The sequence below is a fragment of the Lipotes vexillifer genome, unplaced genomic scaffold (genome assembly GCF_000442215.2).
Source record: "Lipotes vexillifer unplaced genomic scaffold, Lipotes_vexillifer_v1.1 scaffold889, whole genome shotgun sequence".
Lineage (NCBI taxonomy): Eukaryota > Metazoa > Chordata > Mammalia > Artiodactyla > Lipotidae > Lipotes > Lipotes vexillifer.
The window spans coordinates 204,335-216,158 of record NW_006788335.1 but is presented as its reverse complement, the minus strand read 5'-3'; the positions used below and the strand labels follow the sequence as shown (position 1 = coordinate 216,158).

Genomic DNA, 11,824 nt, shown 5'->3' with positions numbered 1-11,824 from the left:
TCTCCCGTTGCGGAGCACAGGCTCTGGACACGCAGGCTCAGCGGCCATGGCTCACGGGCCCAGCTGCTCCGTGGCATGTGGGATCCTCCCGGACCAGGGCACAAACCCGTGTCCCCTGCATCGGCAGGCGGACTCTCAACCACTGAGCCACCAAGGAAGCCCATGCGCTCCTTTTTATAATCAGCATAAAACGTAGCTGCCCAGAGAGCAGCAGGGTGTCTCCTCTCCTGAATGAAAGGTACAGCCTCTCTCATGTGCAGTTAGAAGGACTTCTATATGAGGGATCTAAAAGGATCTATGCTCTTCATGTCACCTGTAACATTGGCTAAAGCCTTCATGGGTCTATGGATCTCCTGTGTCTGAACACAAATTTTCGTGTCATGTGTATTTTCCTGGGGAAGGGATCCACAACTTTCATCAAATTCCATGATTTAAAATATGTGAAAGAACCACAGCATTAAAGGTTCAACAGCTCCCACTTTGAGCAGGAGATGTGGAACTGAGAGAGGGAGAGAGAGTGCACACGCACACAGGTCCCTGCTCAGCTTCTTAGCACCAGACTGGTCAAGGCAGATGTGAGCTCAAGCCCTCACTGTGAGCATGAGGTTCTCGTACCAGCTACGTGCCCTCCCCTCCAAGGCTCGGGAATAACTGGACCTGCCTCAGGGGGCGGTGCAAGGATGAAAGGAGATGAGACCTGTGAAGTGCTCAGCACATAGTAAGTGTTCAATAAATACTTGTTACTTTATGACTGTGGGATTTTTCGGGGACACTTGAAAAATAAAATCATTTCGACTCAATACCTATTACATGTAAAAATACAAACGACGTTTTAATGGATAGAAACGTACACCTTAATGAATCGCTCTCTGGGAGCAGGGGCAGCCGTGTGGGTCGAGTACTGTACCAGATCTGGGTTCCGGAGCTGGCTCTTCCGTGACTCTGAGCTGAGCCACTCAGCTTCTGACACCTTCTGCTCTTCTGCCGAATGCCGGGGTCGCACCGTTATCCTGCCTCTGATGACCTCAGATGTTTGTTTATAGAAGCTTAATGCAACAGCGGCTGCTAAAGCCTGTGGAAGAAAGCCTCTGACTGAGCCTGTGATCGACACGCGGCAATGGGGCACAGAGCAGAAGGCGGCCTCTCACTGGCTGGCAATGCCTTCAAAGGTCCTGCTGTGATTAACCCTGAACACTGCTGGAGAAGCAGCAGGAAGAGAAGGGTAAAAAGTACAAGCTGGAAAACATGAGGGGAGAGCGGGAGGAGGTGGCAGGTGCGATGAGCAGCAGCGAAGCGCCTGGCGGCGCAGAGCCGTGCCGGGGCCCCAAGAGCCCCGGGCGGGGCCGTGTGAATACGGCTCAGCTTCTCAGGTGCCTCTGCCCTCAAGCACCCCTCTTCCATCTGCAGCGAACCCTTCTTCCCCTCTCACTGACTGAGGCCTATCGACTACTGGAAGCTCAGGGCGCAACGGTTTTGAGGCAGGCTGCTTAGGTGCAAGCACTGACCCTGAGCAAGTTAATTAACCTCCTCCGGGGCTCTTTCCTCCCCTGTCCAAGACAGATGATTACAGGACTGACCACCTAGGGGTGATGTGAGGACTTGAAAAGCTAATCCACAAAGCTGTTGTCAACACAGTGCCTATTACGCGGACTACACCCCAGAAATGCCGGCACATACAACTATGCGATTACTGCCCAGGCTCCGGAGTCGTGCTTCCTGATTCGAGCTCACGAACTCTTGGGCAGCTCTCTGTAGGCTCCCTATGCACGTGATGGAAACAACTACACCTACCTCAAAGGTTTCTCCAGAAGACGAGCTGAGAGGATACGGGTAAAACATGTGGACAGGTAACGGCACTGCTGGAGTATCAGTACCGATTGGCTATGACAACGCTGCTGCTGATGGCGATACCCCATCATAATATTCATCACAGAAGAGCTCATTTGTCTACTCCTCTTCCCCTCCCACTAGACTCTAGATCCCCGAGAAGAGGACAGAGATCTTTCCTCCTCCTGTATCTCCAGCACCTACCCAGTGCCTGACACGTGGGTACTCGCAGTAAGTGCTGGCTGGAGAGAGGACCACAGGTCAGGAGGGGGCCAGCACCATCCTCAGGGCTGGTCCTTCCAAGACACAACGGTGCAATCTTCAGCCCGCAGGTGCATCACCTGAGGGTCTGGATGCTCACCTCCAGAAAAGATCACACGGAAGGTTCTCATCAACAGGACGACTACTGTTGGAAAAAGGCCAATTAGAGTGAATCCACTGGAAAGAGGGATCCAAAGTTCTGAGGAAATAAACAATTATAACAAGTACTTAAGCTGGAAACTTAACCTCAAGGTATGAAAAAGAGTCCATTTTTCTAATACTTAACAAAATTTAGATGGTGACTGCAAGTTTTATGAACTGATGATGAATCAAGTATTGATGGCGGGGGGTGCTGGGGAGGGCATACTTTCCTGACAGAACTGTCAGATGTGCTGAAGTCCTACCTCTTGGCACCTGCAAATGGGACCTTATCTGGAAACAGGTCTTCTCAGATGTAATGAAGTTAAGATGAGGGCAAACTAACTGGTGTCCTTACAAAAAAAAGGGAAATTTGGACACAGAGACACACAAGGTGGACCACCATGCAACGACGGAGGGAAAGACTGGAGTGATGTATCTACAAGCCAAGGAGGGCCAAGGACTGCTGGCCACCACGAGAGGCTAAGACGAGGCGGGAAGGACCCTCCCCTAGAGCCTCCTGAGGGAGCACAGGCCTGCTGACACCTTGATTTGGGACCTCTGGCCTCCAGACCATGAGAATAAATTTCTGTTCTCTTAAACTGCCAAGTTTGGGACTTCCCTAGTGGTCCAGTGGTTAAGAATCCATCCGGCAATGCAGGGAATGCCTGCTCGATCCCTGGTCAGGGAACTAAGATCCCACGTACTGTGGGGCAACTGAGACTGCACGCTCCAACTACTGAGCCAGTGCCGCAACTACAGAGCCCATGCGCTCTGGAACCCATGTGCCACAACTAGAGAGAAGCCCATGCACTGCAACCAAAGATCCTGCCTGCCGCAACTAAGACCTGACGCAGCGAAAACAACAACAACAACAACAACAAATCACCAAGTCTGTGGTACTTTGTTACAGCAGCCCTAGGAAACTGACGCAAAGCTCAGTAGAATTCCTGGAACGCTGCACATTCTACAGAGCTTACCGAGAGTTAACCTTCAGATGGCGGGGGGCAGCAGTCCCCCACCCGCCAAAACCTCACATATTCAAACGGGCTTGCTGCCGTGTCATCTGTCCTGCCAGCCCGATCGGGATGCGGTTCTGAGGGACAGGCTTCTGCTGTTTCTGCATCCTAGTGTTGGCTGCAGCAGCCTGTCTACACTGCAGCTCCCAGTGGAACGGGGGCTCGGCCAGGTCCTCTCAGGCCCTATGCCGTCCCCCAGCCTGTGGCTATGGCCAGAGCAGCCCCTGAGATCTTCCAGGTGCCACTGCCTCTCGGGCACTCCGTGGCCGTGGGGTTTCAGAGCATGAAAAGGAGCTGTCAGATTCTGCCAGTACATGCCAGAAGCAAGATGAACCACTATAGGCTTGAGCGGTTTCCGAAGGCTGCATGGAAGAGTTGCAACTTGAGCTGTCCTGCAGGGATGACGAGCGTTTAGAATGAGGAACATTTACTCAACAAAATCCTACCAAGGGAGCGCTGGGTGTGGGGCTGCAGAGGGGAACTGGGCATGGTCCCCACCCTCTGACAACTGACAGTCTAAGTCCAGTGTGTGATGTACGGCACAGCGACAGGCGCCAAGGCAGATTCTGCGGCGGCAGCGGAGGAAAGGGCGGCGCGGAGACACTCCAGGAAACTCGCACGTAGGCTGGACGTGCAGGAATAGCCAGCAGCACACGTGCCTGGTAGGTTAGAGAGAAGTGTTCTGGGAAACGCGAACAGCATAAACAAAAGCCCAGAGGAAGGAAGGATCATGGCTGTGTGGGTGGTCTGTGTGAGAGCCTCTGGGAAAGCGGCTTTCTCTAACCCCGCAAGTGTGGAGCGATGAAAGAGGACAGGGCTGTTTACGCCCACACAGCGCAGGAGGCCAGCTCCAAACCTAAGTACCTTAGTGCTTACAGACAATATACGTTACAGGATTAGTGTTCATATTTTGGAAGGAATTTAACTGGTAAAGGTTTTGGCTTAGGATTATTTTTTAAAATAAACTTACTTAGTACAATTCAAATATGATTTGATCCACATTAAATTCAGACATAATTTTCAAGGACACACCTACTACTACCACACACACACACAAAAGGTGTGGACAATCACATCAGAAAAGGCTACCTGAAAACAGATCTGATTTAAACCATAATTTTGCCCAAGGTCAAAGTCCACCAAGACTTACCTTTTTGACGTGATTACAGGCATGTCTGTCTTCATATCTGCAACAACAAAGAAGTGCTATTAGTTTAGACAAATTTTCCTTAAGGTGGAAAACACTGACAACCTAGAAAAGACACAGAATTCCAAGATTCACAAAATCTCACATCTAGAAGGTTGAATGAATCCTGTCCAAGCAGCCAAACAGGTGCTTTATACACCATCACTCCCTGCACGCACACCCTGACAGGCACTGCTGACCCGTCAGGGCTCTTGCTGGGCTAAGATGTGACCTCGGAATCCTTCTCGACACTCCAGCTAAGCAGCGACAGCATGGAAGGGGAAACTCTGCCACCTCCAAATGCTCGGGCCCTCAACTTCTAAGAGAGAGTACCGAAGCCCTAAAGTTACACACTTTACCTCCATTCTCCGTGTTCCATCAAGCACCTTCTGTGACAGCTGCTCACGTGCGCCTAAGGAAAGGGACGTTGGAGTAGATCTCATGGCGGTGTTAGCTCTGGATGTGGTTTGGGAGTTCCAGGCTCTAGTTCCAGCTCTGGGCATCTGGCTGGAAGACTCTTTCCACTTAAAATGTTGACCAGGCCACTAACAGAGTGGGTTTTTGTCCTGGTCCTCCCTCACCCTGCCTTTGGGCAGCTCATCTTTACTTTTCCATACTCGGCTTCCTCTCTGGTGCCCTAAAGGCCTGGAATTGATGATGTTCGGCTTTAAAATCCTAGGGAGGTGAGTTCACAGACTCCTATCTCCTTAGTAATTTGACCTAAGGAGACCTCCCTCCTCTGGTAATTTAACAACAAGCTACAATTTAGCAAGTTTTACTGACAGCCTTCCATGTGCCAGGCACGAGATATACAGAAGTAATAAAGCAAATCCCCTCTCCTTGAGATACTCACACTCTAGCTGGGGAGACAGACCAGACATGACTGACTCTAACCCAAGCTGATTCTAACCCTACTTGAGCAAGGACAGTACATATTGTAAAGGGACTGGCTTACTTTACCTGGAAGGGTTAGGAAAAAACACAAAGGAGAAGGAGTAATCGAGTGGGGCTCTGAAGAATGAGTAAGAGTTCGCCAGGAGGACCAGGGGAAAAAGGCAGAGGACACGATGCACAAAGGCTGGGGATGGCAAACGCATGGCAGCTTCACACATCGGCTGGCAGCCCAAGGTGGCCGTGGTACCAACGAGTAGAAGAGGGTGGGTGGAGAGGGGTTAGAAGATGAGGTTGAAGCCAAAATGTTGAAATGGACATTCGAGATCTACTTCCTGAGGGCACCCCACAACCTTAATCTCTGTCTCGGCCTAAATTCATTTCCTTCAAGTTTCTACCCTACTTAAAACTTAAGTTACTACATAGATCAGGAAAAGATTCTCAGCTGTTAAGACCATTACCCTATTTGAAAACTTTCTATTTCTGGGGGGCAAACTATTAGTAACTGCTGAAGCTGGGTGATGGGGACAGGCAGGGTCATTATGCTACTTGCTCTATTTTTTTTTCTCCCTTTTAAAAACTCTATGAAAAACTTGAAAACATACAAAAGTAGAGAGAACAGTATAATAAATTCCCATGTTCCCATCACTGAGCTTGAAATCAACTCATGGCCAATGGTTCTCTCCCTGTTCTTCTGCCCACTCCCCTGGCCCCCAGATTATTTTGAAACAGATCCCTCATATCACTTCATCTCTAAATGGTTCGGTACATCCACGATCACCATGAGAACATGCCCGGGCTGGCCTGTGGAGGACGACATACCCGGTACCCTCCCCCGCTCATCCCGCTTGAGGCCATCCTAGACCAGCTGACCGCCATCCAACAGACAACCAGACACCAGTGAGTCCAGCTACATCCATCACTGGACTTCTAATAGTGCAGCCAGTGGATCCATAACTAACCAGATGGATGAGCACATCCAGCCAAGATCAGTGGACCCACCCAGCAAACCCAGAAGCTCAAACGAGCAATCTGGTTGCTGTTGAGAGCCACTGAATTTTGGGGTGGTCTGTTAAAAATCACTGTGGCAGGAGATACAAAGTCTATCCCATTAGGACTGAACAGTCAAATTACCATGTTTTAAAGTCACTCAAAAGAGCTTCCTCTGTGGCTACACCACCTTGTTGTCATGTAATACATTTACGAGGTTCCAAGGTCAAACCTATAGTCTCACCTCTCTCTCCATCCTGTTCCATCCCTCGCCCATAGGCATTAAAAAAACTATGATTTATCCGTCCTTACATTTCAAAAATATATTTATATTTCCCTGCCTCTAGATAAGCCATAGCATACTTTCCTTTACCTTGCTTTCTTTGCTTAGAAATATATCCTAGTGATGTCCCATTCCTACCTCAGCTCCACAGCATGTCATTATATGAATGTTCTATAGTTCATTCAGCTGGGATCCCCACCCTCCATGGACATTTTGGTTGTTTCCAGTCTTTTAACATTAGAAACAGTGTTGCACTGAATAGCCTTGGGCTCTTTCTTTACATATTTTTGCCAGTGTATCTTTAAGATAAATTCCCAGAAGTGGAATTGTTGGGTTAAAAGTAAATGCATAGGGGCTTCCCTGGTGGTGCAGTGGTTTAGAGTCCGCCTGCTGATGCAGGGGACACGGGTTCGTGCCCCGGTCCGGGAAGTTCCCACACGCCGCGGAGCGGCTGGGCCCGTGAGCCACGCTTCACACATCGGCTGGCAGCCCAAGGTGGCCGTGGTACCAACGAGTAGAAGAGGGTGGGTGGAGAGGGGTTAGAAGATGAGGTTGAAGCCAAAATGTTGAAATGGACATTCGAGATCTACTTCCTGAGGGCACCCCACAACCTTAATCTCTGTCTCGGCCTAAATTCATTTCCTTCAAGTTTCTACCCTACTTAAAACTTAAGTTACTACATAGATCAGGAAAAGATTCTCAGCTGTTAAGACCATTACCCTATTTGAAAACTTTCTATTTCTGGGGGGCAAACTATTAGTAACTGCTGAAGCTGGGTGATGGGGACAGGCAGGGTCATTATGCTACTTGCTCTATTTTTTTTTCTCCCTTTTAAAAACTCTATGAAAAACTTGAAAACATACAAAAGTAGAGAGAACAGTATAATAAATTCCCATGTTCCCATCACTGAGCTTGAAATCAACTCATGGCCAATGGTTCTCTCCCTGTTCTTCTGCCCACTCCCCTGGCCCCCAGATTATTTTGAAACAGATCCCTCATATCACTTCATCTCTAAATGGTTCGGTACATCCACGATCACCATGAGAACATGCCCGGGCTGGCCTGTGGAGGACGACATACCCGGTACCCTCCCCCGCTCATCCCGCTTGAGGCCATCCTAGACCAGCTGACCGCCATCCAACAGACAACCAGACACCAGTGAGTCCAGCTACATCCATCACTGGACTTCTAATAGTGCAGCCAGTGGATCCATAACTAACCAGATGGATGAGCACATCCAGCCAAGATCAGTGGACCCACCCAGCAAACCCAGAAGCTCAAACGAGCAATCTGGTTGCTGTTGAGAGCCACTGAATTTTGGGGTGGTCTGTTAAAAATCACTGTGGCAGGAGATACAAAGTCTATCCCATTAGGACTGAACAGTCAAATTACCATGTTTTAAAGTCACTCAAAAGAGCTTCCTCTGTGGCTACACCACCTTGTTGTCATGTAATACATTTACGAGGTTCCAAGGTCAAACCTATAGTCTCACCTCTCTCTCCATCCTGTTCCATCCCTCGCCCATAGGCATTAAAAAAACTATGATTTATCCGTCCTTACATTTCAAAAATATATTTATATTTCCCTGCCTCTAGATAAGCCATAGCATACTTTCCTTTACCTTGCTTTCTTTGCTTAGAAATATATCCTAGTGATGTCCCATTCCTACCTCAGCTCCACAGCATGTCATTATATGAATGTTCTATAGTTCATTCAGCTGGGATCCCCACCCTCCATGGACATTTTGGTTGTTTCCAGTCTTTTAACATTAGAAACAGTGTTGCACTGAATAGCCTTGGGCTCTTTCTTTACATATTTTTGCCAGTGTATCTTTAAGATAAATTCCCAGAAGTGGAATTGTTGGGTTAAAAGTAAATGCATAGGGGCTTCCCTGGTGGTGCAGTGGTTTAGAGTCCGCCTGCTGATGCAGGGGACACGGGTTCGTGCCCCGGTCCGGGAAGTTCCCACACGCCGCGGAGCGGCTGGGCCCGTGAGCCACGGCCACTGAGCCTGCGCGTCCGGAGCCTGTGCTCCGCAACGGGAGAGGCCACAACAGTGAGAGACCCGCGTACCACAAAAAAACCAAAACAAAACAAAAAAACAGAAAGTAAATGCATATATTGGGCGACTGAATATCCACAGGCAAAACAATGAAGCTGGACCCATACCTTACATCATAGAAAAATTAAATCAAAATAGATCAAAGACCTAAACTTAAGAGCTGAAACTATTAACTTCTTAAAAGAAAACACAGGGAAAATCTACACAAGCTTGGATTTGGTAATGGTTCCCTAGTATGACACCAAAAGCACATGAAAAGAAAAAAAAAATTAAAACGATAAATTAGACTTCATTAAAATGAAAAACTTTTACCACTTCACACCCATTAGAATGGCTATCATCAAAAACAAAAACAGAAAAGGACAAGTGTTGGTGAGGATGTGGAAAAATTGGAAAACCTTACGCATTGCTGGTGGGAATGTAAAATGATGCAAATGTTATGGAAAACAGTTCGTGGTTCCTCAAAAAATTAAAATAGAATTATCATATGATCCAGCAAGTCTACTCCTAGGTATACACAGGAGAGAAATGAAAACATAGGTCCACGTGGAAACCTGTACGTGAATGCTCACAGCAGCACTACTCATAACAGCCAAAAAGTAGAAACAACCCAAATATCCATCTTTGGATAAATGGATACACAAAACAAAATATATCATACAATGGAATAGTATTCAGGATAAAGTTCTGATAAATGCTACAGCATGGACAGACCTTGAAAAAATTATCCTAGGTGAAGGACATAAAAGGTTTCCACTTATATGAGATATTTAGAATGGGCAAAATCAAAGACACAGAAAGCATATTAAGGTTACCAGGGGTTAGGGGGAGAGGAGGATGGCGGGGAGTAAATGTATATATGATTTTTTGAGACAGTCAAGTCCCCTTCGTAACGGCCATACCACCTGCACTCCCACCAGCAACGCGTGAGAGTGTTTCTCAAGGGCTCACCAATGGGGCACACTGTCAAACTTTCTGATTTCTGTCACTCTGATTGCTGAAATGGTATCTCAGTGCAATTTTAATTTGTATTTTGTCTTGCAATAAAATATTTTTAAAAATCCTTTCTAATTGTTTTAACCTGCTGGTATTGGTTATGTAATTACCATGAGACTCCCTTAGAAAAATACACCCAGATGCAAGATTGATAAGTTAAAGAGGAACAGCAAATGGGAACCATATACATTAGTATGTTTTCACAAATACATCAATGTCATGGTTATTGTTATAAATTCCAACTCTAGAAATAAGATATAAAGCCCACCTTGCACACAGCTGAGGAGGCACTAATTACTAGTACCTTCCACACACACAGGACTCTGCTGAGAAATGCTTAACAACAGAAAAGCCTAAATAACACTTTTGATAATTCCAGAAATTAGACGAAACACATTTTCACCAATCATAAGAGCCCTTTCACCTTGATTAGAATTATTCTAGTTGCTATTTTTACCAGTAAAACTGCCAGTGGCATGTTACTTCTCCTCTAGAATTTTACTGTATAATCTGGTGTTAGAGCTAAAAATGAAGAAGATGATAATTTGCCAAAAGAACTGAATGTTGCACAAGTTTACCTTTCCATTTAGCAACCAGCTTAGGATCTGAAATTGTGAAGTTTGGACGGCTTCTGGACAGGATACCTTTTCCAAAATAACCCTTCAGGGAAGAGAAAAAATAGTTCAGGTTTAGTTATCAATTTTTTTACCTGAGGGAGAATAACTACTTGAGTTAACAGGACAGTCACTGCATTTTTCACAGCTGGACATCTTCCCTCTGATTATAGATAATTCACGATTACTAGTGAACATCTTAGCGTCTTGTCTCTCCGATCGTTTGAAGGGAGCTGGGAAGTTTCCAGGGCACCTCGCTTGTCTCGTGAGTAGTGGTCTCAGTCCAGGTCTGGTAAGCTGAAGGCGAAGGGCAGGCAGAGGCAGGACCTCCTCTGCACACGTGGATTAGGAACAGTGGCCTAAAAGCAGGAGCCAAGTCCACCAGGAGCAAAAAGCTTCTGGGATTCTCCTGTTTGCAGAACGGAAGCATTCTTCTCCCTCCTGCTGACTCCAAAAACACTGATGCCCCCATCCCCCATTTCTTAAAATGAGAAAATATTTAAACCCATGGAAAACTGAAAGAATAAAAAAATGAACACCCTATACCCTCCACCCAGACTGACAATCAGAATAAATCATGTGTATGGCGCTTCACAAAGCCTCTGCTTAATGTTACATATCGCGAATGCGGAGGAGACTGTCCTTGGCCTAGACCCCTGTCTCACTGGGGTCAGTGCCACCCACTGCATCTCACTTTGGGAAGGTGACTACAACATGTATTTTATAGAAAATGTCTAGAGAAGGCACATTACAGAAACAGGAAGTGGATCAGCAGTGCCTGGGCTGAGCATGGGGACAGGGATTAAGTACAGTGAGCATCAGGGGGCCTTCCGTGGCCACGGGGAATGCTCTACAAGTGGACTGTCATGGTGGGGGCACAGCTCTATGAATTTATTACAGTCATTGCCTCGGGCACTTACAATGGGTGAATTTTATGTCTGTAAATTATAGCGCAATAAAGCTGCTTTAAAAATGCCTCCAGTATCGGGGCTTCCCTGGTGGCGCAGTGGCTGGGAGTCCGCCTGCCGATGCACGGGACGCGGGTTCGTGCCCCGGTCCGGGAGGATCCCACGTGCCGCGGAGCGGCTGGGCCCGTGAGCCATGGCCGCTGAGCCTGCGCGTCCGGAGCCTGTGCTCCGCAACGGGAGAGGCCACAACAGTGAGAGGCCCGCGTACCGTAAAAAAAAAAAAAAAAATTGCCTCCAGTGTTGAATTGGCTATGGGGGAAAAAATAAGCAAGCTTCCAATCTCATCCCAAACCTATGGCTGATGGAAAAAGCAAACACTGGAACTCGTCCTCATGTAAGAAGAGGTCCTCAACCAGGAGAGTGAGCAAAGGACATGCTGAAGCCCCATCTGGTTTGTCCTGAGCCAGAACAATCTGCCACCCTACGGTTACCTCTGGGGATGGAGTGGCAGTGAGAGGAGGGAAATTTTTACTTTTTACCCATTACATTTCTGTAAATTGCTTGAATTTTTTTTTTTTTTTTTTTTTTTTAAAATGAACCTCTCACTGTTGTGGCCTCTCCCGTTGCGGAGCACAGGCTCCGGACGCGCA

At 47.3% G+C, this 11,824-nt stretch overlaps 1 protein-coding gene across 3 annotated transcripts in view; it reads right to left on the bottom strand.

The window, feature by feature from the left end:
* TSEN2 (tRNA splicing endonuclease subunit 2) overlaps nucleotides 1-11,824 on the bottom strand; it is a 37,857-nt gene that overhangs the window by 25,395 nt on the left and 638 nt on the right. For all 3 annotated transcript variants that reach the window (XM_007461551.1, XM_007461552.1, XM_007461553.1), the window contains exons 2-3: nucleotides 10,231-10,312; nucleotides 4,396-4,432 (exon numbers count right to left, since the gene is read on the bottom strand). In XM_007461551.1, the coding sequence (XP_007461613.1) occupies nucleotides 4,396-4,432; nucleotides 10,231-10,312 (119 nt within the window). The remainder of the gene's footprint in view (nucleotides 1-4,395; nucleotides 4,433-10,230; nucleotides 10,313-11,824) is intronic.